Source organism: Accipiter gentilis, chromosome 8 (genome assembly GCF_929443795.1).
Source record: "Accipiter gentilis chromosome 8, bAccGen1.1, whole genome shotgun sequence".
In the NCBI taxonomy this organism is placed as follows: Eukaryota; Metazoa; Chordata; class Aves; order Accipitriformes; family Accipitridae; genus Astur; species Astur gentilis.
The window spans coordinates 9,248,644-9,276,040 of NC_064887.1; the positions used below are offsets into that span (position 1 = coordinate 9,248,644).

Consider the following 27,397-nt stretch of genomic DNA (forward strand, 5'->3'; position numbering starts at 1 on the left):
TCGTATCCAGGAGATGCACTGTTATTGGTATGTGTGAGAGGCAAGTGCAATCCTACCAGACAGTTCTTGTTCCTTACATTGGTCACCTTTTCAATTACAGATCTGATCTGCTAAAGTCTTGTCATTCTCATTCTAGTTTCTGTTAATGAAATGCATTTAACTGTCAGCTCTTGTTAACAGTAACAACACAGCTGAGGATTCATAAATTCCCATGGAAGTCAAATGATTGCTACCTTAGAAGAGCTCAGTCAAGTCCTTTTTCGTCTTGAAGCTGGAGGAAGAGACAACCACAGCTTTCTTGATCCAGCAAACCAGAATATTTTGAACAATGAATCTATCTCACACTTTTATTTCTGATTACTGTCTGAAAAGGTCTAGAAAAAATTCTGTTTCTAAGAACTCTGGGTTTTTGAGTCCATGTCATCACTCAGTTGTGCTCTCTGTATCTTAGACCTATCTCAGATTATTACTTGTTACCCAGAATATTCAAAAATTCAACTTTTCAAAAGCCAGACAGACAAGTGCAGTCCCAAGATGTGTAAACAGTTGTGTTTGGTACAGTTTTGACCCATTCTGAAGAACTATAAGAATGAGAAAAGAATTAGAAAAACTGCTGTGTGACAAGACAGTCCTGGAGCTTAGTTTGTCCTGGAGCTTAGTTTGTTTAGATTAACAGACAGCAGGCAAAGGAATGAATGACATGATCTGAGACCATATGTGGGGACTCATCAGTCCATGATCTGGGTCTGACTACACACATAAGGAATATACTAACATGCAGGAACATGAAGGTTACTTTTCAGTATAATAGGGCAGGGCATAAAGAGCAAAATGTCTTGACACTGATATTCAAGAAATGAAGATTCAAGTCCTTGAGGGCAGGCTTAAAGACTGTGGTGTATTTTCCCTGATATCCTGTTTTGAAATCAAAATATTTTCCTAAAAGATCTGTTTGTGGTTTTGTTTGTTTGTTCTGTTGGTTTGGGGTTGGGTTTTTTTTGTGAATGGGAATGGCTTCAAGGGAGGTCTTTGTGTGTGAATGGTAGATCAGCAAAGATGATCACAGTAGCCTCTTTCTGGCTTTAAAATGTGTGATTTTCAAGCTATTGTACAGTGCTAATAGTTTTCTTTTGCAACAAGCCCATATACCCAATGATCTCTTGGTCTTTCTTAGAATTATAGGTTTGTTTGACTGGAAAAATTGGGTACACTGCATATAAAATTAAATCATTTGATCTAATTGAAGTATTCTATGAGTTCTGGAGAGAATTTCTTCCTTTCAGATGACAAATTCTATTAGGATCACTAGAAGCTAGAGGCTTTTTCTTTCAACTGTCCAATGCAGAGGGGTTTACGGTTTGGTATTGTGTAAGCTTAATAGGGTAAAGAAGAAACATCACAAAATAAAACTTCATAATTTCTCAGAAAATCCAGTTAGCTTTTGCCGATGCCTCCCTGAACACTTGCCTTAAACAGAAGCTGTTGGGCTGAAGCTGTATAAGCCTTGTAGTTGTTCCAGGTCTGCAGAAGCAGGAGGAAGATCAGCTTTGACCATTTGATCATTGCTGGCATGAATAGAAATGGTTTGTACCTGCACATTCCTCAATGACAGTTAAGTTCATTACAGACATGGTGCTTTGTTTTACGTCAAACATGGAAAATTTTTTTTCTTTATTTAAAAAATACAATCTCTAACCTGTAAAATAAAAAGCTGGAGCATGGATCTGGGAACAGCTAATTAAGTTGGAAGCAGGCCATGACTAACTGCTGGCATGAACAAAGAAAATAGTGTTTGCCACATTCTTTATAAATGGATCTCTCAGTCCACATCTCTCTTATTTAGTCCTGGAAACAATGCTGTATTTTCCTATATTTGGAGACATAAACTATATTAAACTCTGAGCTCTTACATGGTCTCAATGTGACTTTGACCAGTCATCAAGGTGAAAGCTGGTATTTAGTTCTGTCAAGAACAGAATATTTTGTCTTTGGTAATCTTAACTAAAGTGATCACCTAAACTTCTCCCAGTATGTATGTTCATACTACCATTTAATTACCTGAAGAAGTTATCTTGCAAATTAGAATTACTGCCAATGATAAATTGATAAAATACAGTGGAAATGCAAAGTGGTCATTTACATGATTGGAACTACTTTAACGTAACTGGTTGATATTAAGAACTTTGTTTTATACCACTCCATGTTTCTTAATCAGTACTTCAAGAAAACTGCAAGGGAGATGGAGCCTGGACATCAGTTTTGTGCTCTTCACGTGCTCCTGTGCTTTTCTCACTACATCCTGCTGGAGCAGGTTGATGTGCAGGTATCCAGCCGGACACTCCTGTTCTACTCGTGAGGAAAGCCTTAGGCCTGCACTGGATTTGGAGGCTTGCACTCAGGTTTTCATAAGCAGCTCGTGCTGAAGTTTTAGTTGCTGACAATGAGATCTGTCAAAGGCTTCTGGAGTCCAGATGAAGAGTGTTTAGCAGTTTTTAAAAACAGGCCCTTCTATAGCATGTCTCAAATCAGATGCCTAAATAGTTAGTCAATCTTGAAATTTTTGGCTTTGGAATTTAAACTGTAGCTCCCCATTGATCCCATGGAAAGGCTCTACAGTTATTTGTGTTGCAAATGGAATAGAGGGGGGAGTAAATTTTCAGTTGTATGTAGCTTTTTCTTTTGATTCCTGTTTTATTGCTTGTTTCCATTCAGATGTACATGTACTGGTGGCCTGCTTGGCCTTCCTCATCTCCCACAAGCCAGACACACAGTTCTGACCCACAAGTGGTGATAACGTCTAGGCTTCATAACACAGCTACTGCCACTGGATTTTGTTCCTTTGCATGAATGAGTCCAAAAGGACAAGGAGGCCTAAACCAGCTGCAAGTAAAATTTCCCAAGGGATTGCCTGCAGGCATAAATGCATCAGTGTTGGGACCAGAGCAGCTGCCTCTGTCCTGTTAGCTAAGGATGTGGTTTGGGGCAGTATGGGGCATCTCAGGACACACAGCATATGAGGAATAGAATTTGGAGGAGAGTGTTCAGCTGCAGGACAGAATTATGCCTTGGTGTACTCTCTATTTTTTTTATTTTATTTTTTTTTTCTTCTTGAGACTCTTAAACTTCTCCCAAGAACAGCCTGGAATCCTGAGCTTCTATATGTTTGTTAAACATAAAAAAAAGAAATTAACTTAAAAAAAGAAAAAAGGCAGAAATATTTGACATCTATAGTTTGAAATGTTTCTCTTTGTCTAAGATTTTATTTAATAAGTCAGACTTTTCTGGGTGTTATGGGTTACCAATTAAAAAAAAACACAAACAAACAAACAAAGAAAAAACCAAACAGCAAAGGGCTTTCTGGTAAAGGGCAGATTTCTATAACTAACTCCGTAGTTCTCCTTCTGTACATAAGTGGATGTAGTTTTACATGAAGATGTATTTCTGGAAGCAGTTGATGCCATTGCAAGTAAGATCCTGGTAGTCTCTGCAAGAACTGTCTTGTAAGTAACAAGAACATAACAGCTGCATGTTTCAAGGCTCCACTGGAGAGTATTTCCAGTTGCCCTAAAAGATCAAATTATGACCATGCTTTGAGTTGTTTTCAGAACTCTCTTTATCTCCGCCCCCCCCCCCCCCCCCCCCAAAGAAAAAATCCTTCAGAGGGGGTATCATTAAATGGACGTTTGCCTATGTAACACACCTCTGTAACTACACTATGTAGGAGTCTCAGTCTTCTAATCTCCTGAAAAAGCTGGAGATCAGGTCTTTAGTATACAGACCTGAACAGGAGTAGAAGTGCTGTCATCTGCTTTTTTGTCTCTTTAAAATACCGAATCCTCTGCCCAGAGATTACAAGTGAGGGTCTGGCTTTAGTGCTGTAATACCTAATTGAATTATGAGCCTAGGTGTAGTCCTGAGAGAGGACTTAGCACAAATTCTCATACTGATTTTGGCACTTAAATTACCTTTCAGCCAATGACACTTGCTTTAATTTGAGTACCTGGACTGCAGCTACTCTGGAGCATATTTTTAAAGGTAATCTGTGCCTAATTCCCATTGATTCCAGCAACATGTCATGGGACAGAACCTGCTAACAAGAAATTAAGAATTAGCTACTTTATAACTGGCAGACAAGGACCTGATGTCTACCACCCACAGGACATACCAAATGTGAGTTCCAGTAGGAAATGACAGAAAATTGCCATTAGTGAGAATTTCTGTGGCAATCCTTGACTTGAGACAGAGTTCAGGAGACTTTGGGGAATGACTGTGGGGAGCAGAATCATAATAACATTTGAAACTCTGTTTTATGCCTGGGCATAAACAGAGCCAGAGTGTAAGAGCCAAAATCTGCTCTGAGCAGGGCTGATCATTTGCTAAGGAGGAGAGGGGCCTTCTCTCTCTTCTTGCTTACTAGTCTTTGTTGGTATGATTTGCTTGCCGGTTTCTTATACCAGGCTGATGTGCCATTGCCACTAGTGTGTTTGGCACTATTTGATGTGGAAATACTGAGTGGAGTAACTGTTACGTACCTTTTATTAGCCTGGGCTTGTGTGACATCCTCCTGAGAGTTCAGGGAAGCTTATATATATGTGGGCTATACGGACATACTTAAAGAGCTCAGTTGAGTCACTGGGCTAATCCTGTGCTTTCACCTACCGAATACCCCTTGTTGCACTGACTCTGCTTTGGGAGGTTTAAAATGGGAGTGTGGAAAAGAGAGGCGAAGGACTATGTGAGGTCTGGGAAATATATCTTGTACTGCAAGATGAAGGAGATAATTCTATTTAATATAGGAAGCTGATACCACCATCATGCATGCATTCAGCCAGAGGGGCAAGGCAGGCACTGAAAACTTTAGCAGGGGAGGATATGACAAAAATATTTGGAGAGTGAAACTTTCAAATAGGAAAATAAACGTTTCAAATGGGGAAACAAGCTACCAAGGCAAGTAGCAGATTGTTATCTCATGAGGCCTGCAGGTGAAGATGAACTTTTCTCTCCCTTACGGGTGTATCTGTAGCAGCTTGGTATTATCAAATGGTCCGTTGTTTAAAAAAGTCAGCCTAATTGAATTAAGGGTCTCCCCTGGCTTTTCAGAGTATGTGAATATTCCAAAGTTCATCACAATTTCCAGGGCTCCTCAAAGTCTAGTTTTCTGGTCCAGTTCTGCATAGCTTTCTAAAAATCTCCTCCAGGAGTGTGCTCTACTCCCCAAAAGATCAACAGCATTTTGCAGAGCTTGGCACCCTGCTGACCAGGCTTCCTTCTATACAAACACATTAAGTAGAAATGGAAAACTTATTCAGAGAATGATACAAAATTGCAGATGCAATAATTATACTGGCTGGTGTCAGAGCACTGTTTACAACAAGAAATAATAATGAAACAACATTTACTTTATCCTTTTTCAGGGGCCAATAAAGGATAATGTGACCATCTTCAAAACAAATTTTTTTTTTAATGTTCCATATTGCCTTCATTAACTTTTTTTTTTCTTTATTTCTTATTTTATAAACCTTTTAATTGAAGGGAGGGGGAAGCATAAGAAAGACACATTTTGGAGGAACAACAACTAAGAAAAGTTTCCTCCTAAGTATTATTGGTTCCACTACAGTATCAAGAATACTGCTGCCACTCTGTATCACAGCTCCTTGGATTACAGATTTCATTAAAATCTTTTGTTGAAGGTCTTTTCACAGAAAGTTTTTCTTTGGAAGTCTCATTTCATCCAATTAACTTTTCTGTGTCTTTGAAGTTCAGCCAAGATCAACGAGACAGTGACTGCTTCTTCCTGGGAGGCAACACAGAGTAGTACAGAAGTGATATAGGGTAACAAAGCTTATTTTTTTTATACCACAAAAGACGTAAGGAGGATTTGAGAATCCTTCAGCTTTGGACACCTTTTGCCATTCTTGAGGTTCATTGATTTGAGTGCTGGTGGAAAGGACTAGCCACTTGGGTGCTTTTTCCGTGATCTTTTGCTGTGCAAATGAATTCAGTTGTGAGAACTTTGCAGCTATTAATGTGCTTTTAGATTTATTCACTATGCAGTAGTGCTTTGTGTGTTTGCATTTTTAAGAGGAATGAAAGTATCCTTGTATACAAATTCCTTGGATATAGAGCAGCATCCAATGGAGAACAGAACTAATACAAGAGAAGACGAGTCAGTGAGCCAAAGCGCTCTCCTTGTCTTCCCCAAAGGGTAGACTCCCAAAAGTTAACCTAATTAAGGAGGGCACTTAGGCCATGAGGTTAACAGCTGTTCAGGAGGCAACAGAGAGCTCCTTTAGGAGCTGAGGTTAGACTTTGGAAATAGTTCCTTGTGGAGTATACAGGAAAAGTGTTGTGCACGTGTGCATGTATGTGCGTAGAATTCAGAATGAAGGGTTTAGATGCAGCAGCACCGACAAGGATGGAAATAGGTCAGTCAGTTGTTTAAGTGTTCTCTACGTGTTTCTTCTCTGTGACAGCTCTGAGTAGCAGTTGGAAGACAGCCTGGGATTTCATTTAGAAGCATGAACCAGAAGAAAAAGAAAAAGAGAAAGGAGGGGGTCATTTTCCTTGTTTTGATGCCCACGTGTCCCATTTTCAATTATCCCTCTCATCCACTCTCACTGGGATGCAGTGAGATGCCTACAAATGAGCCATGAGAGAATTTCAAAGGTTTGGATGCTCCATTTGGAAAACTGAGGGAAAAAGACTGTGTACCTCTTTGGGTTGTGAAACTTGACTTGAATTTGCTTGAGGACAAAGTTTCCCTTGGGGTTTTAGCATTTTGAAAAGCCTGAAGGACTTTGTGTACCTGATTAGGGGATTACTATCTTCATGTTGTCAGATCTTGCCCTATAGGTTCTGGACTTTGCTTATTAGCTATACACCACCTACACTTTAAATATCTTTTGGAGTAATACAGGTTGGATTAATTTTGCTTAGCTCTTAGCCATCTAAAAGCTAGTCATCTGCTCTAGACTGGTGGCTTAGAGCTGTCTGTGGTCAGTGGGGCATTCCCAGAAAGTGATTTGTATAATCTACAGTAAGTGCGCTAAACTGCCATATGGACAGATTTCTCTAACCCTGTTAACTTGCGAGAGTTGAGGGGACTGGGGCTAGAGTGAGATTTATCTTGCCTTTCTTAAGCTGTTTAACATGAGTCGAGTCAGAAGATCTGCTCTCCAGCTGCCATAAATTTACTGATATCCATGCATATGGTTATCAACAGAGTTGTACCAATTTACATTGACTGTGGATCTGGCCCACTGGATTTTTTTTAATTTTTTCTTTTATTATTTGTTCTTTTAAAAAAGTATAATAGTACCAGATGTTGCTATCACTAACGAGATTCTAGTTCTGGCTCAGTAACCATACATGAATGGTCAGTCTGATTCCTTATTAGCACTGAAGTGTTTTCTAAGAACATGAGAATTGCTACACAAGACTAAACCAACAGTCTATTTAGTTAAGTATCTTGTTTGTGATGAGCTAGTGCCATATGCTGGCATTGATATACTGGCCCACAGTATGTTTTTTTCTTTCTTCCTCTATGGCTTCCTCCTTCTGTCTGTCTTTTAATTTTGAGATATTTCCAAACGCAACTTTACCCATTTGTCACATTTTTACCTGGGAGTCCTCTGTGTGTTATGATGGAAGCGACTATATTTGTGGCCTGAGTTTGGATGACGCTCTAGAAATAGTTCCAAACTTTGTGATTGTTCCCATTTGCTGTATGTCATGAACAGTGACAAAGTAAATTCTGCCATTCTGAATGTCTCTGTCTTCTGGCTAGGGACTCTCTGCTTTTTGTGACCAGGTGTTTGCTCAGCTCCTCCTCCCTTCCACATTTGTCCCTTTTATTCTCACCGTGCTTTTCAACACTCCCTTATCTTTTAGTCTCCTCAGTCCATAATTTTTTATCCTGATAACTGATCTACTGCTTTTATACATCTTCCCCACCACCACCGCCTGTCCCTTTGAATTGTGAATCTAACACATTTGCTGCCATTTGTCATAGAGCTTTTGTATCATCCCTCTTCCCCCCACCTTTGCCCATGACTGTCTAGTCTTATTTAATGTGTACATTCTGTTTTGTCCAGGGCTGGCTATTACTCTGTGTAGTACTCCCTTCAATCCCTTAAGTTTAAAAGTTTCTCTTCAAAAGTTCTTGTCATCTGCTCAAATATTAGAGCAAGCAGCATGGCACAGTGGAGAAGGAAGCAACAGGACTAAAGAGATTTTTTGATGTCAGACTTTGTCTTAAAATGTCCCTTTCTTGCAACAGAGGGTTAATAAAAGCCAAAAGCCCCCTATTTGCAGTAGGACTTTGGGTTTTTACAATGTTAGAGGGGGGTGGTCACTTTGGGAAAACTGTGAGTTAGGTTAATGATCCTAATCTGCTGAGCAGTTTAGCCACAGAGGTGGCTGCAGAACATGTGCCAGTGCGGAGAATGCCAGTGTTGGCAAATTGAAGTCCTGACTTATAATTCAAGGGGTGGGGGGAGGTCAGAAGAGCTATGAACACAAATTTGGAGAGAGACTTTTTTTGTCTGAGAATTGTCCCAATTATTGCGCTGATTGCCTCAGGTAATCCACCTTTCAGTTTTCAATGATATGCTTGTGTATTGTTCATTACTGGGAAGCAGTGTCAAATATTTCTGAAGGAGACAAAACTTTGTAATTGGACTTTTCTGCTTTATCTCTATCTCTTAACCTCCATCTGACAGTCATCTTGTCAAAACTGTCAAGAGAAGTAAAAAGCAAACAGCTTTTTTAGCCCAAATAATGTATCATATGTTTTCCAGTTAAGCTTGAATATTCCATCCTTGGGAGTGGGGAGATACCTGTAGTGCTTTGGTCAAGGAGGGCTCTTTGGATTTATTCGTTCCCCCCCATACACATCAGTTAAGCTGTTCTGCTACATTGGAGGGAGTACCAACACTAATTTGTTTTTAGCTTGGATAAAGTTGCCTGTCCCAGTCTAGGGCAAGTTTCTTTTTCATATCTGAAGATAATTTTGCTAACCTGGCATATTTAGCTGTCCTGCTCCCACTTGGTGAATGCCATGTGCTGTTTATTCCTGCTTCAATAATTACCCACAAGAAAACATGAGTAAATTTGGAACTGGGGTTCTCTCCAGATAAATAAGGTTTATTGAGATATCTCAAGTCCTTATACCAGTATTTTGGATCTTAAACATTCAAATTAAATTCTTCTGAGGATATGTGGGTTTTGTACATGTTACTTACTGCTGAACGTCTGCCTGGACTTTCTGTGGGAATGACCTTGCTCAGAATAGTGATATTTCCTTTCCTGGCTGTAATCCAGAAGCATGGAAGGATGTATGCAGTTAAAATTAGCCAAATATTTTGCTGCTTCTTCCAGGGAGAGAGGTGATTTATTTACTTTTTGAAGAGTCCTGATTTCTATTTATGACTGTCAGACAAGTCCAGAATGATCTTGGATGATTCACTCAATCCTCCTCTGTTTCTCGGTCTTAGTTGCAAAGTGAGACTAATACTATGCACCTGCCTCACTGAAGCATTGGAGGACATTTCATTAATGTTTGTGAAATGCTCCAAGAACCTCAGTGAAAAGCAAACCATAAATGTCTGCATTTTAGGGGATTTGATTTAGCTCTTGAAGTACAAAGTCTTTGGTTCTGGAAACCAAGAAAACTGTAGAATTGTAATGCCTGAATGCAAAATCTCCATCCCTAATTACAGGTTATGTGGAATTGTTCATAGTTTGACCTGAGCTTCACTCTATTAATGTAGGATACCTAGAAATAAACCAAATAGCCATGTCATGGCATGAAACAGTCTATCTATTTGACAAGGTATTGCATTCTTGTGACCTAAGGGGAACACAAAACATCAGTAAACCCGTAACTAAAGCACGGATGTCTACAAGGGTGGGGAAAACAGAGGAAGCAAGCTGCTGGACATGATTACAATAGCCAGAATGGTGAGGATGCCATGCATATATGCTGTCTACCTGACTGGGATTTAGTGCAGGATGAATTCCTCTTAAGTCAATTTGGACTTTTCTAAATGCATTTAAATTATTTTTTTCCCACTCTCCTAGAGACAAATGTTTTTTCAGATTTTTTGTTATGTGTAGTTTGTTAGAACATGTTATTTTTGCCTCTGGCACTAACATATGGATTTTCTATTTGTGTGACAAACAAGATAGCAGTTTACTTAGGAATTTTTGTTCCACCTGTTGCTCAAGATCCCCAGCTTTAAATCTCACTCTTTAGTTGGAATTGTTTTTAGGCATCTACTGTGGCACTTGATGATGTTACAAAAAAAGTAAAAATTCAATGTGTGAGCTGCATAATTTCAAGTGGCTGTCCAAATATCAGATCTTTCTTTTCTGTGGATTCTTCTATCACCTTGCATTGTGCTAAACAATAATACTAATCCATTCAATCACCTTGAATATTTTGCTAATCTGTACTTATCCTGTGAAGCTCTTCAGTATTTAAATAGGAAATGCAAGCTGAGACCAGGGAAATACAACATGATTGTGATGTTCTTTTTCTTTTGAAGGAAGCATTTGATGTCATCTCTCTTAAAAGCACATGCTTTCCGATTTGGTCTCATGTTATTGATAATCATGGACTATTTCTGTGCACTGCTTTTGTTTAGGAGCCATTACAAAGCAGTCTCATGAATCTTGCTTTCTTTCCTCTGTGGCAGTGGCATTAGCATGTTTCTTTCTTTGCTGTGTGGCAATGACATTAGCATGTTATTTTTGTATTTAACCTGCTTTGTTGGGATGCTTTGCTCAGCATGTTGTGTGGTGTTTTATCATATGGGGTTTATGGGGTTTACTATGGTGTTGTTATTTATCTCAGTTCATGTATCTTTCATTCCGTTATTATCATATGTTCAGAAAATAGATGGACTAAATGGAAGAAGGCACCTGTGTCCTTCATTTGAACGAAACATAGGTTTGTATGAGTTAGTAAGAAAACGTGTAGGAACATGGCCTAATTTTTGAAAGGATGTTTTGGAAAAAAAATTGTGTTATCTTATTCCACCTGGATTTTCATCTTCCTTCTCATCATTTCTAATTCTGTTGCCAAAACTGCTTTCTCAACTTTAAAATCTTTCTGGAATTAAGTGGCTTCTGGATCTTGACAATGCAACATTTTGATACATGTGTTTGTCACATCCTGATTAGATTGGTATAACTCCTGCTCTCTCAGGTCCCTCTCAAAACTCAATTCATAAACCAGAGTTTCATACAAGATGCTACCACTAGGGTGATGAAACAGAGAAATTCAATCATATCACGCATAGGTTATCCATTTTCCAGAGGCAGATGGGAGAGATTGGATTTTCAGAGCTCTTCTGGGCTGTTTTGTTTTCTGTTTTTCTTTGCTTTTGTTCTTGTCTTCTGGGCTTCAATAAATTTTCTTTTAAAGTGGAGAAAGTAATTTTCATCTCCTCTTTTCCACCATTGAAACTATTCTTTCCATGTGCTTCCATTACACGTGAGCCATTTAATTTTGTAAGCCTCAGATTTGTTTACCTCCATCTTCTCTTTCAAGCACATGCATGGTCAGGGTGACCCATTTTACTACTGTCAAGGTTTGCTTTATTTTATTAATTCTGCCCTGTGAGTTTCTGATAGGGATACCACAATGTTCTCGGCAGGCATTCAGGTCAAGCCAATGTAGAGGAATGGTTTGATTTTGAAGGTAGTGAGTTGCTCTTTTCTCTACATGCCTCCAGTAATCCCATCTCATGAGCCTTACAAACAAGCTGTCTTGCATTTTTTTGTCAGGAGGCAAGAATGAGAATCAGCTTCTGAAATACTCAAAGCTGCGAGCACTAACTGCCAAAATCAAAGAACTAAATCAGTCCACAGTGGAAGCCACACCACTCAGATCCTAGTCTTAGCGTAAGCAAACCAGATATCAGGACTGTTGAATAGTTCTCTGTCTTGCCTGCCAAATATTGAAGTACTCCTCAGCACAGAGTAGAGCTGAAGGGACCGATTCCTGAGCCCTGTCAGGAAGATTACCTTGTGGGATGCATTGGGAAAACAAGGACCAGCACTTTGCTTCATCATATCAGAAGCAGTGGTTTTAGAGGCTTAGGAGTGTAGTCTGAACTAGTGTTACTCGGTTTTGTCAGCAATGCTTCGAAACAGACCTACCACGGGAGGCACTGCAGGTGCTAAAGCAGTGAGCAAGAGTCTATGCAGTTAATCATTGCTTTTACTGCTGTGGGAAAGAGCAAGCTAATGGGCAGATCAGCTGGGAAGATGAACTTTCTTCATTTGTCCATTTACAGCTCAAATGAATGTCTACAAGAATCTGTAACAGAAGCAAGCCATCTCCCTAATCACTTCATAATCACTACAAGATCACTGCACTGTCAGTTAAAAGGTGATAGAAAAGGCACCCCATCTCAGATGAGTATTTTGAGTTTTAGTCCCATGTCAGCTTGGATATGGGCAGAGGATGAATTTATGAAAAATAAAGGAAGGGAAAATATAAAATTCAAATAGACTTTGCAGGCTCATAGAGAGACTTAGCTCAGTGTGAGCTCTTTAGAAGCTATTTCTGTGGCTTTCTCTAGAAAGTTATTAGACTGTTCTTATTTTTCGAAAATCTGTTCACCCATTCTGAATTTTAACTGAGATTTTAAAAGGTCATCTTTGTTAAGGAAAAAGCAACATTTGACAAAGCTGGCTTATTTTTGACAATCTGGGGGGTAGCAGTGTATGAAGAGAATTGCTGTTACAGCCCCAGTGAATGAATCAGGCAAGCTTCATCTTTGCTTCTAACTTTCCTAAGGCTTTAAACAGTTTTTAAAATGTTCTCTTCGCTCCAGGCTCCCTAGTTCTCAGTCTCCCTGTGTGTCTAGAGGACACTGTCAATATCCCCCTCCCACCTCTATATTCTGAGGATGAATTGTTTCATGTTTGTTTATGCTAAGCCATGAAAGCTTGAAATTGAAATCTGTTTGCTCCTTCACTTCCCACTCATATATGTTCTCATTCATTGTACATTTTTGCTATAGGATTTTATCTCAAGGGTGCTGAACTGTGTGAGGCTGCAAATATGCATAAAGAAAAATAAGTCATTCCATGAGCCTGTGAAGCCTGCTGTCCTACAGCTGGGTTCCCTGGTGTCTACCGAGGTATAAGCAGCAGTTGAAGCTTCCCCTATATTTGAGACTTTCATAGAATTATAGGGGAAAGAGATTAATGTAGACCTCTGAAGGTCTTCAGTCCAAGTCCCTTCTCAAAGCAGGGCTAACTTCAGTGTTAAGTTGGTTACCTAGGGGTTCTTACAGTCAAGTTTTGAAAATCTCCATTGATAAAAAGTCATAATGTGGGAGGCTTTTCTCCCATGTAGATTCTCTGCTGCCTAATAAAGATTGACTTCATTGTATAATCTTTCCAGTGGAGGTGTATATAGGATCTCCCTCTTTCTCTTCTGCCTAGTTGCCTATATTCATAGACCTTACAGGAACTGAAAATCTTTCAAGTTATTTTCAAATTTGAATGAAGTTCACCAGTTGACCCCAAAGTTACTGAAATGTAACCCAGGCACAAACAGCATGACCTAATCAGCCTTCTTTCCTTTAACTAAAAGCAGACAAGTCAAATAGTAAGTCTTTCCCCTCCAGTGCTGTAGGACAGGATTTAGGACATTATGTGCCATGATCTCTAAATTCCTCTCTGGTTTCAGCTGGACATGGTAGAGCTTAACCCTCTTTAAGTAACAGCCTTGGCTGAATAGAGTGCAGCATTCTCCTGTGTGGAGTCTGAATCCCAGGACAGGAGGAAGTGATTTCTGGTGCCAGACATATCTGCTGGAATCTCTTTCAAGCAAAAAGCCAAAAACTCACCAAAAACTCCTCTGAAACTTCCAATTTCTATGACGTGTATGTTGCTGATTGTCTGTGGGACCGCTTCTCAGGGTACTGCCATGTCGCTGTACTTCATTTCTCAACCATTTAGAGGTGCACAGGGAGCCAGATGAAGAGCAGGGCTCAGACCTTGCTGAATTTACAAAAGAGCTTTAAGTGCATCTCCCTCCCTAAGCCTGACCTTTTGCCCTTGTCCACACATGCACACACGTATTTTATATGTACATGTAAGCCTCTTTACCTTTATGTCCTTTTCTGTGAAATTGAGTAAAAATTGGCCAGTGGGTTTAAAAATTAGATGGGGTACAGGTAGAGAAGGACAGACAGGAAAAAACACACTTTTGTCCATGATCAGTATGGTTATTTAAGTCTTTTTTTCTTAAGAAGGCAGACTGAAAAGTAGCATTTCTGTTGCTCTAGCACAGATGTGGTGAGGAAATGGAACTCTGACAACAACCAACATGGAAAAGCAACATGTATTGAGTGCTGCAGCATGCACAAGCACATGAGCATTTGTACTTTTTAACCATGAGCTGATCTTGCACTGAATTTCCTTCCACTGCAGTGGCATCTTTCATCTCACATGTGATGTGCTTAAGAGAACATGTATAACATTCACCATCTCAAAAGAGGATGGCATAGGCTGACTCTTGCACTTGTGCTGACAGTGTCAGGTGTAAGAATTTCACAGAGGTGCTACTGGCGTAAATCCAATTTTCCTGATAAAACTTGACTAAAGTAATATCAGGCTTGTGCTCTACCTATTCACTTTACTTTTTGAGCGACAATGGACAAGGTTGCCAGTGAACCAATATATGCTTCAGCTCTTTTGTTTCAATTTGCTTACATGATTTTAATGTACTTGCATATCTTACTGCTTTAATATTCATCAGTAATTTCTGGCTGACTGAAAGGAGGGTTCACGAGAAAAATAATATAGACCATAATGCCAGAAGATACAGTTAGACTGAAGGGTGTACTCTTGTCTTTGACAATTATGGAGCTCTTGGCCTTCTACAGTTAAGTTTGAAAGTGAAGTATCTAAGCATGAGAAGAGATGTATAAAGCCAAGTCCAACGGCATGTCATAATTTCACATTAGATGATGCCTCAAAGGATTACATAAGAAAATCAGTTCTTCATTGCAGGTTTAGTTCAAGTAACTGGACTGACAAAAAATATTTTGTTCATGAATATTTAGGCAACACAGTTGCTTTTTTTCTTAAGTAAGCTAAATGTATGGAGTGGGATAAGAAGGATGCTAAGATCAGCTTCCACCCAAAATCCTTCCTGGTCTACCTCTATAACAGCTGCCTGAAGATTTAGTTTGGCATGGTGTTTCACCCTCACCTCCTTTTTTCAACTGTTACATGTCATCAATAATTGTTGCATTCCTCTATACATCACAGAAAAGGGCATAATAATAAAATTTTCTATTAACTAGTAGACAAAAACTGCCCTTCTAACCATTTTTACCCCCAAGTGCCTGTTTTTGAGGGATAATAACAAAAAAAAAGAAAGTCCCTGAAGGTTTAAGTTTTTCACATTTAACATTCTCATCAGGATTCTCAAACTAATCTTTCATTGTACCATTATTCATTGCAATGAGATGTTTCAGTGCTCTGGAATCAAAATGTGTAGTTTCAGCTTGGCTTGGTATCAAATCATGTTCTGCTGATGCATTGCAGTGATTGATAGAAGTTACAGTTTGAGTGCTTTACATTCCCATTCTTCTGCATCGGACAAGCATCCGTATCGGACAACTGACCCATATCTCTTGTGATGGCACCAAATCCCCTCATACATTGTTTTGAGTTAGTAAGAGGAGATGTCATGGAGTATTATGAGAAATATATCTTTGCCAGGTAGCTTGCCTTCTAAGACGTATAGTATGCTTAACTGATGGGATTGGTGGAAAATATAAAACCTAAGTGATTTGAGGTAGAAACTGGTAATGGAATAGAGACCACCATGCTGTCAGATAGTCCCTCCTTCTCTGTGTTGTTTGGGCTGAGGCAATCCCATGCAGTGAAGCTCAGATGGTAAAACTCTGGCCCTTAAATTAACAAGTGATTGGAAAAGATCTGAGCCTGATTTAACTCCCTTTGAAAGCATCTGGGTATTTTGTTGATTGCAATCAGAGACAGATCAGGGCTTTATAGTTTGCCTGCCATCTTCTGAAATGTTATGTGACAAACAAGACACTGGTATTATTTCTGCTATGAAATGTTTGTTATTTTATTATAGCAGTGATTATGGGAAGAACATATACATCGTGGTCAGAGTTTCTGGTGGACTTTACAAAGATGAAATGGTCTGGGGTTTTGGTGTGGGTTTTGTTTGGTTTGGGTGTTTTGTGTTTTTGTTGTTGTTTTTTTTTTTTAACTGACTTGACCACATTGTCCCTTTGCTAATGCAGAGTAGTCAGCTGGCAGGTACTGAAACAATCTAATAGAATAAAATTAATCTTCTCTCTTTAATTAAACAGCAATATGTAACACACCTAGTGAGCCCGATGACCTTGAAAATTAAAGTGGGAATAAAGACACATTTGAGAGGAAAATATCTGTAGTTACAGGAGATTGGGCATAGAAGAAACAAGAGGAAATGTTCACTGATATAACAAAACAACCCCACACAACCCCCCTTCTCCACACAAACCCTCAGAGAATTTCTCTCATAAAATGTACTGGGATATCTTATTGGTCTTAAAGGCATTTCAGAAGCGTTTTTTAAGTGTGAAGTAGTGCAAGCTTGTTGGAAGTGAACCTCACCAAAATTCAGGGTCTGTCAGAAAACCTTTCTGCAACTCCACAAATCACTTAATCTCCATCTGTAGAGCCTAATATATCCCTATCACTGTCGCACCAAAGTACTTTACAATCCTTCATGCATTTCCTCTCAAAATACCATGGAGGGTTAATAATATATTATTTTCACAAGAGAAGAACCAAGGCATTGCAGTTTTTTCCTGCGTTGCATAAGAGGTCTTAACAGTCTCATGTTGTCACCCTAAATGAACCACTGGGTCATCCTGCCCCTCCTGTAATATTATGAGATCTGGGTTTTGTTCAGGATTTTCCATACAATTGTAAATTTTTCACCTAGTAGTGGTAAAAGGACTTTGTATTGGAGTGCCTGGCTAATGGACATATCCCTGACTCTAACGTTTGATGAAAATCATACATGCTAACTAATAAAGCAGGAATAAGCTGCTTGCAGGCAGTGTGTATGGGTTGAGTAACGCTGTGCACAGACAATAAAAAGGGCCTTCTCCCCTACTAACCCAAAACAGTTGGATGCTTATGTATCCAAAAAGTTGTTTGCGAGCTGAACAAGTTACAGACATGGCAAGACGCTGAAGGAATACAATCAATATTCTGGTTGTGTAGGGGAGTGAGAAATACCTAAGTGTGTTAGAGTCTGTTAGCAAACACAGTTGTAAAAGGAAGCCAGTAATTGTGCTCTCTGGTGCTGGGCAGTTAAGCCTTGTTAGTTAGTATTCAGCCAGCAGTTTGCCAGTCCTGTATTGCTTTTCTGTTTGCTATTTCATCAGAATACTGCACGCCTTCTTGACAGTTTTGGTATCAAGTCAAACCCTTGCTTCAGGATATCAAAGAGGAAAAGGCCCTTGTGATGATGGAGATGTACTTCTGGCTGAGTTTTGGCATGACCTATTGAGAATGTGTGTGCAGCATCACTACCTTTGCACAAGTGATGTTCTGGATGCAAATAGTCTGATAGATTGTAATGTAGTGGGTTAATCGATTAATCCTATTCAGGAGAGTAAGGGCAATACCAGGTACAGTGCTAACCCTAACGACCACGTATTAGAGCAGGTTCTCAGACACAGTTGAATGCAGCAGTATTGGGATCCAAAGCCAAGCGAAATGGCTGAATTAAGGTATGACTGAAAACCACCCAAAACCCATTAATGATCCGGTAATGTCCTACCATTTTATAGTAACCTCCAACTCTCCTAATTCCACAAACTTGGATGTTTATAATATTCTATCCACTCGCATTGCCATTTGGGGGTCAGATTTGGAGAAGCCTTGAGTACAGTCAGCTTAAGCTCAAATTAGAGTAAATTAGGTGCCAAACATGTGACATGGTATATAAATCGAAGTTCTCTTAAACAAAAATCCTGTCCTTGACTTCTCAGATATGGTGGCCCAAATTAGCCACTGTCTTTTATGTAAGTCACTTTTTGTCCCAATTGCTTTTTTATGAACTGGGGACAATGTGGTCCCCTCTTGACCCAGTGCTGCTGGGAAAATTAGTCCATCAGTGTTTATAAAGCAGTTGACTCCTGCAGTGCTAAGCACTTTAGAAAAGCCATGAAGAACTGAATAGCTCTGTCCTCAGAGCAGGCTTTGAGTAGCATGCAGTAAGCAGGAGCCCAGGGCTGCATATCGAACAATAAGGGAAAGCCAAAATATTGAATAATCCGCTCATTAATGAACAGTGTTGATCCTGTGCACAGAATAAAGCAAGAGCCCCGTGGAAAAACCACCCTGTGCTCCTGTAGTTAAAGGCTGTGTCATAATAATGACAGACACAGGGCTGAATGAAGCCTCTATGTATCTGTGCAGCTGTGGCATATCCAAACTTTTAAAAAGCTTAACTTTGTGACGTTAAGGTTGGCTCCTTTGACTGCAGCTTTCTGTGTGTAATAGGTCTGATAGTAAGAGCAGAACCATCTTTTGGAGATGTTCATATAATGCTAGTCTACAGGTAACATAACACTCCTTTCCTCTTGCCTGAAGGTGAGTAGGTTAAGCAAGACTGCCAGCTTCATGTGCCAAAAAGTATGTGAAATACATGTTACAATGTGGGGGAATGTCGTTCTACAGCAGCTGGAGTATTCACTAATAATTGCGAGGTGTGTTGTGTATCAGATTATTTGCATAGTCTGACAAGGGGCAGAAGAGGGAACAAAAGTATAATTGAAGATGAGCTGTGTCTCCAGAAATGCTAACGTGTATATTAGCTGTTTTCTGTGAACCACTGCGACGAGTTTACCTCATCTCCACCCAGCCTCTGCCTCCAGGAATGTAGAATGACAAAGAAATACAAATAGTTTAAAGAAGGTCTGCCTGTCTGAAGAGAAAGGTTTGCAAGGAGATAGTATTAGGGCACTGTGTGGAAGGGTCAGGAAGACTGGCAGGAGGGCCTAGAGGAGCTTGACCTGTTGACAGCACTCTCAGAGGAGGGACTCCAGTAAATTAAGCACATGTGAAGTTAAAATTCTCTTTCTCAGTGGTTTCCAGCTTGTGATCCATGAGTTGCAGGTGGCTTTTGGACTACATCAGGAAAGAAAGTTCATATAACACTGCATTATGGTCTATGTATGTGAAATTTCTGAAGGGTCAATGCCTGCAATGGAAATTTTCTGGGATCCAAAAGTTGGAAAAAATCCACTGTCTGCTGTGTTCCTCTCATTAAGTCAGTGATATGTTTGGTTTTGAAAAGGCCAAACAATGAATCAGGCCTTAAAATGGAAGAACTGTAGGTGTTCTCAGTAACTTGGTTAAAGCATCTGGGTGCGCGAGATTGATGTGCCAGTGTGACTCAGCGTGCGGCTGGGAGTGGGAGTCCCGTGAACACCTTCCAAGGGCAGGACAGACGAGACCTGCTCCTGCAGAGCGTTCATTCGGAGAGATCCACCCGTGGGGCCAGACATGCGCTTCCTATGGGAGAACTTTGCTAAACTGGGACTTGCCTCCCAGGGTATGCACTGGAAACCCCTGTCCCTTGAAAAACTGAAAAATGGGCTGGGCACCGTGCAGGAAAAAATGCAGGGGGGGGTGAGTCCCATGCTAGCCTCAGGGATGAGCTACACTAGTGATAGGATCTTACCGTCTTATATCCCAGGCACACTCACAGGGCGTGATTCTCTAACTGCGGGATGGGCTTTTATTTCCAGCATTCTGCTCCGTGCCTAGGAATCCTTCTGGCATTACTGAGGACCCGGGGTGTGTAGGGAGAGTTAAATACTAGAATTAAGATCTATCCGGAAGATCAGAGAAGGGAGTCTGCCCATGTCAGGTGGGGATGCGTGTTCTCCTTGGTGCGTGTGTCTGTAACGCCTATTACCAGCTCTGAGAAATGCATGTATTCATCAGAAGGATAAAATATCCCTTTGTGTTTATTCTTATTTAACATTGTTTACACAGAAAATGGAGAAACACATCTTTAACCGTCATGTACTATTTGAAATTATGTCAGTACACCATGCAGTGCTCATTCTGTAAACATCTACTCCACCATGTGGTCTCTGGGAGCTAATGCTGTTCTGCTCTGTATGGCCACTTGTGTTCTGCCTGGAGCACACTGCAGTGGTTATGTTAAGTAGCCTTTGTGAAGGTTTCCAGAGCTCTAAATTAAAAATGCAGAAAGCTGGGGAGGGGGAGAGAGAGTTGGGAGGGGGAATTCTCTGTAGCTGGAGTGTTAGGATGTCTTGCTACCTAATTACCTTAGAACATGTGGGCTTGAATGAATCCTCTTTAATGAATAATAGGTAAATGCATAAATTGCAAACCCTAAGCACCCAAACGGTGAAATGTACGCTAATGAACATTCTGACTTTGACGGCAGGTTTAGAGTTGATTTGTAAAATGTCGTGAATATATCAGGTCTAAAATGATATATTTATTAAAAGAAGCAAGTCTTCCACGTGTTCCCCTTGTATTCACTCTCTCATACTGCACACCTACTCTTCCTGCATGATATTGCAGGCTGCAGTCTCACAGCAGTTTCTTGCTATAACTCTTGCTTCGGAGAAGTGCAACAATAGAGACCAATTACCCTCTGTCTCCACTCTTATTGCAATAAGCCTGAGGAAAAAAAAGTCGGTGCACCCCCTCCCCCCACTACCTTTTCAATTTCAAATCCTAACCCTGTTGGTAGTGCCATTTGTGGATTTGAACTCCCCGGCTTTGTGTGCGGCATTATCTGGAGATTCACCTGGTACTGATCCAATGAACCAATGCAACCTTACAAAGCTGAAGGGAAGAGTGTAGAGTTCTCTTTGTAATAAATCATATGCCATGAAAAAGGATTTCTTTAACTCCTTTCCTCCATTATTCTCCATATCTCACTTTGTGGAAATGGGTCTGTTAGTGAGAGACTTAGACTCACATAGTAGCAAAAACGAACAGGGGAGGGAGAACTTAAGTGAAAGGAAGGCAGAGTTCCTGGAGGTTTCTGTAACTTGAAGATTCCAGAAAGAAGCGGCACAACCTGAAAGAATAGGAAGCAGGCCCAAAAATAAACACAGCATAGGCCTTGGTACTAAACCTTCCTCATTTCCAGAAAGGGACGAGGATGTTTTCCTTAAAGCAGCTGCATAAGAAATCCTTAAAACCAGTGATGAGTTAAGCCCCCAGAGGCAAGGAGGTTCTGTCCAGATAATTGCCCAGCAAGCTGAATGCTGGTATGAACATCTTTGGTTTTACTGAGTTGTGCTGGTAACCTCTTGAGATCTGGCTGCCTCCCAAGTAGGGAGGGATGAATACTGCAAAATGTTTCAGTTTCCATTTCAATTTTGAAACTCATTTGCTTTGACTGAATTTGCACTGTGTTTATGTAAATTTATAAACACTGTAATAAATTTATCTACTTATAGAAAACAGAAATTTTAGAAAAAGGCTGGAGAACATTTGTGAAACACAAATTCTAATTCAACAAGTATAATCGCAGAACCTGATTTAAATGTACATTCATTCACAAAGCAGAAACATATAGGATGTGGTCTGTACACCTAGCAAACCCTAATAAGCATAATCCAAAATTCAAACAATTGTCAACAGCTTAGATATTTTAAATTACATACATGTAATTTTTGGTGGCAGCAATGACTACGTGACACGCAGCCCAGGCTTTCACAGTATGGATGAAGACCACAATCAGATAATAGTAGCAGTTTGCTACTTTGCTTGTTTTAGAAAGCTCACCTATATCTGATTACACTTTTTTCTAACCTACAAGAGTCTGTGCCAGCATGTCATTCTTATCTGGCTCCATGTCAATATTACCAGCCACATTTATAAGACCATTCATGGGCATGGCCACTAATCCTCATGGTATTCTCCAGTGCCCTTACTCTGGAAATGTTCACCTGCTCTGGCCCTCACTATTTTTGAAGCTGCTTTTGTCTTCCCTTGCACCACTTGGAGTCTGTAATGTCTCCTGTTTTGTTCTCCTCCATTTCCCCTTTCAAAGATCATCCTTAAACTGTTTTTTGATATAATTTAGGTTTCTTCTCCTTGTTGATTTTGTACTGAACACATTAGTTTATTTAGTGCACAAAACAAACCTAATCTGTATAGGACAGATTTGGAGGGCCTTTCTAAATCTGGAGAACACTTACAGTCACATGAGGAACCATACTGAAGCCAATCATAACACTTGCATTCTGAGTAAGAAAGCTGGTCTCAAATATAGAAGGATTCTGTATTATATTGGAACACAGTTGCTTCCCATCGTAGAGTTGCTGTTGCCAGAGTATACCTATATTTCTATTTTGCCTACCCAGTGCTTGAAGCAGCAAGTAAACAGTTAAGCCATGGAAGGAGCAAGCAGTGTGTACTAGAAATGAGCTGGCTTAAGATTGGTAGGGGGAATTAAAAAGCAGTGCAAGATGCAATTTTTAAGTTATCCTGTTCAAGTTCTTGCACTGGAGGTATTAGCCACAGGGGAGATCACATCATCTGGGAGCAAGAGAACATAATGAATGAAGGATCAGTAATAGGCATGTGGGAGACTCTTACCATATGTTTTGGTCATGTCCTGATATACATGAGCTTTGGGAGACAGTTCTACATGTAATAGAGTCAATAATCAAATCTGAAGTACCAAGGAACACAACTTGATGTTTCCTCAGAGAGACCACAAGTTTGCAACATATGAATAAAGAGAGAATGTGGTAGATACAAATTTGTCTTTAGGCAAAAAGGAAAGAAAAAAGACTTAAAAATGGGAGGAGCGGGAGAGAAAATTTTACACTATTCCCAGACTGGAAAGAAATTATAATGCCTACTTCAGAAATATAATTAATTGTTGTTACATTGATAAAGATGTGATATACCACATCAAAGACTAGCTAAATGATATTTGGAAATTAATTTGTGTTCCTATTAAATAGATCTCAGAGGAGCTTCCCAAATGAATAACTTGTTTGTCAAGCATTGCTTCCTTCTGTTTATAAAGTCTTCTCAAGTAAAGACAACAATTTTCAACTGTTCTTGTTCCTTGAAATGAACTATGAGATTCATCACTAACCAGACTTTCATGGCAAATTCAAATATTGCAAATCACAATGCCTTAGTATCTTACAGAAATTAGATTTTGCTTACTTCTGTTCCCTATAGGGATGACTTATATAAAGTTATCTAAAAAGTCCCAAATCCCAAATTTAATATTGACAATCCACATTTGAATTTAAAATTTGCTTTTGGTGCTCGGAAGCTTGGTCAGTTCAATGTGCTTTGGAGATGAACATAATAGAATCTAAATATACTTGTTTTCTGTAGTGTTATTAGTTTTAAATATTCTTAAAACAAAATGTAAATGGGACACATTAACCATATAAGGGGATATGATTTCAGGTTCTGATCTCTTAAGAAATTTACCCTGTGGAGTAAGCATGCTGTTTCTTTGGGAACTGTGCCAAAATACAGTAAGACTCATAATGATCACCACAGTTTCTGCTTTTGTTAAATGAAAAACTCGTTCCTGTGATTCTGTTCTTACACCAGTTTTATCCTAGTGTAATTCCACCTATGTCTCTGTAAGTACTTCTGATTTTATATTAATGTCTGTGAGTTCACAAGAAGACAGGATTTAGTAGAACTGAGTGGAAAGAGTTTATGTGAAGACCGAAAAAAAGAGAGAGAGAGAGAAATCTTATATAATATGCTTTGCTTTATAGCGGGGTGGAGAGAACTTTGAGAGTTGTCCATGGAATTGTAGCTGTCAGAGTGTCCAGAGAAGAAATCCACCTGTTCTCTAGACAAGCAGACAAGTGACCACCAAGACGCGGAGGTGGCTTTCTCCACCACAGTGAGCCATCCGGCTTGTCTGTACACCAAGACAGCAGTGATGGAGTTGCAGAGCTGGCAGTTGGGTGTTTGAACTCCCAGACAGGCTGATGGTTGGGTTGTCTAAGGCCAAGGAGCATGACAGTTCCTGCCTGCTTAGGTTCCCAAAAGAATTTTTACAAAAGAGTTTCCTGTTAACTTTGTATTTTCTGGTTCATAGGATTCATCCCCTCAGTTTTCTTAGCATTTCACTTCTCTGTGTTAGTTTTTATTTGCGTTTGATGTATGCAATCATTTGTTTCAGCTGTTAGAGAAGTGAGGCATTTTCCTTTCTTTTTGCCAATTAAACTTATGGGTTTTGGTCACCAGTTTCTTACAATTTTTGTTGAAGGATAGGGCTACTGGAGTAAATCTCTATTGTTTGCATAGGTGTGTTTAAAAGATTAAGGCTGAACAGACATTCTCGTAATAGACCAGGGATCAATGAAAGCTCTTCTTTTCTCAAGAAGCTTTAAGGCTTAGAAGTGAGGTTGCTTTTTTTTGTTGTTTGTTTTAAATATAGAGGAAGTTGTATCTCTGCTTGGGCTTTTATTATATATGTGTAGTCTTTCACAGAATTCTTGAGCAAGATCTACCCAAGGTCCACTGGTCCCAAGCTCAGCTTGAGGCAACAGTAGTGGCTTTTCTTCCTGCTTTTATCAGTGGCCACAGACTGTCTAGGTGATCTCTGCAGTAGGCAAGGGACATGATTTCCCCCCCTGTATTTGTGCCACTTCTAGCCTTGTAATTTCTCCTGTGTTCACTCTAACAACAGCCCATTGAGTTTCAGTGGGACTTGACAAAAAATGAGGTGTTACTCCGGGGGGACTGAGAGCAGCAGAATGAAACTCAGGACAATGTACTGAGAGGGATATAAGTCAGGGCAGCAAGGAGAAGCCAAGGTGGCGTATGTGCTTCAACACCCACAAGATTTGATGGCCAGTAAGCATTTTAACTTAGTGACTTGCTTGGCTAACTTTTGTGTAGGCAATTGCAGGAGGGGAAGAGACTGAGGGCCTGGGTTAGAGGAACAATTACATTCATGCTTTAAATCCCTTAAGCACATACTTAATGGCCATTGATTTCAATGCTCTTAACAGCTTTGCTGAGTCAAGGCCTGACTGAGGGCAAAGTAAAGGCCTGGTGATGCAGTTTATGAATCATCCTCATAGCTATAGACCCCCACCTAGAGCACTGACGAGAAGGGAACCTTGAAGGCCAAGCAGGCTCTTCCAGTGCCAGCATGGCAAGCTGGCAAAAGGCAAAGAATAGAGTGGGCACATGTGTTGTGGAGGGGAAGAAGGCTGAATGACGAAAGATGTTTCAGTTGATACTCTATTGGTCACATTGTTATTAAAAGTGGCCATTGCTGCAGGCTTTCCTCGTCCTTGGGAGAGCATTTGCTTTGTTTTTCCCATGAGAATAACTTGTTTAAATACATCAGCTGCAGAATACAGCCCTGATCCTGCAGCTGAAGCCAGAAGAGGCTGCAGCCCATAGATGTCCTTTGTGTGTGTTGTTTTTTTGTGTGTGCAGGTGCTCCCTGATGGGGTTTGATTTAAACCGGCACTGGGCAAATCCATCTCCTTGGGCTCATCCTACACTGCACGGAGTGAAACAGCTCATCGTTGAGATGTACAACAATCCGGTGAGTGAGGAAAAGTGATGTCAGAACAGCCACTTCATGAGGTACTGACTCTCTCCCACTGCAGGGCTGTGCAAGATGCCAGTAACTCTGACACGGCTTAATCCAGTGGCAAACCAAAATAAGAGAGAAGTAAGCAAACACCACTCGCACTGCATAAGATCAGGGAATATTTGTGTCTTTTGTCACAAGAAGCATCAGAGTGGAGAGAGCAAGTGAAATGAACTTCAGCTCAGATTAAATATGGAATAATTCTGAAAGCAGGGCCTAAATTCAATCGACCTGCTCTTGTGATGTCCTGAGCTGGATTCAAACCAGCAGGTCCCCCAAATTGAATTACTGAATGGCATTGATGTTTAATCCGGAGCTCCGGCAGGGGTTGCTATGTAGCGTGCAGAGCAGAAGGGGGATAATATTTGCAAATATTATATAAACACACACGCACACACTCATGCTCACTTAGAGAAGCAGAGGTGTTCTTGAAGGTGAAATCTTAGCTAATCAGAGGAGATGGATTGCAGAGAATATGGAGAAGCAGAGTGGGAGGGAGGCAGACAGCTATTGAATGTTTGACATCAAAGCACAGAAGGATTATTGAACGTGGCACCTAAGAAAAACTGCTGAACAAAGATGGAGATGGGTCGGAAAAAATCACTACCAAAAAAATAAGAGGAGTTTTTATAGATGATTATTTTTTCTATATGGCATTCCTGGTATTTGTCCTTTCTTTTTGCTTCCCATTATGGAGATGGTATTTGGATCTTTAATTCCCTGAAGTTTTACCTTTTCTTTTTTTTTTCTTTTTTTTTTTTTTTTTTTCCTTTCTGTTAGTGTGAGAAAGGACCTGGTTTGCCTTGCTAATAAAGAAAGAGGATTCTTACTCCTGGCTACATCATGTATAGGATAAGAGCTCCTTTAATTTAACTCCTGGTTCTCCCAATACTTCTTAACTGGACTTTTTATCTTCCAACTTGTAGTAATACCTGTACAGAAGGGGTTTTAGGTACAAGAAAGATAGGTTAATAGACAAGGTCCTCCCATATGGAATGGGATCCAATTGCCTGGAAAATATTTTCTTAGACTGCTAGTTGTTTGGCACAGAATTTGTCTTTCTATTCTGTTTGTGCATCACCTAGCATTGTGCCTGTGACCAAAGCTCCTAAGCTCTGCTGCATTAGAGTGATGACGATGGAAAGTACAGAAAGGAGTTTTACAGCCAGCCTGGTCTTTCCTCTGTTTCCTACCCCAAATAGCAAGACAATTTTCCTTCTAGATGATGGAAAGCATGAAGGTTGCTTTGTCCGAGAAGGTTTTTTTCCCAAGAATAGAGGTCCTTAAACATTACAAGAAGATTGGGTGTAGGGAAATGCTTCTAGCTAGTAAAGCAACAAATCCTGGTACTATTAGAAGTCACTGTCAGTAAAATAAAACTATTTGGGAGGGGGGGGTGTGTTCTTTTCAGCTTTGTTCCATTCCTGGGAAGCTTTGAAAACTCTGGTAGTTTCCAGCTGCCCTATTTGTGCAGAATGAATTTATTTGCTGTGGTGGCTAAAATGAAAAATCAAAATAAATGTTTGGTCAGAGTTAGTCTGAAATGGGAATCTTCTACTTTCCTCCATCTCTGTTTCCCATCCCTCCGCAGTGATCAGCCTGAGATGAACTAGTTCCAGTTCATTTCCTTCTGAGGGAAAGAAAAAGGAACCTTTCAAACACAAGTGTAACATTTCATTTTCAGGGTTATTTAATTTATTTTTTAAAAATACTATTTAAGAATCTTTTTTT

The 27,397-nt window shown here is 40.0% G+C and overlaps 1 protein-coding gene across 1 annotated transcript in view; it reads left to right on the forward strand.

Annotated features, from left to right (window-relative positions):
- The window catches only part of LOC126041974 (BEN domain-containing protein 5), a 980,738-nt gene that overhangs the window by 792,818 nt on the left and 160,523 nt on the right, over positions 1-27,397 (forward strand). Inside the window, exon 9 of the mRNA XM_049808428.1 lies at positions 25,507-25,618. Within this exon, the coding sequence (XP_049664385.1) occupies positions 25,507-25,618 (112 nt within the window). The remainder of the gene's footprint in view (positions 1-25,506; positions 25,619-27,397) is intronic.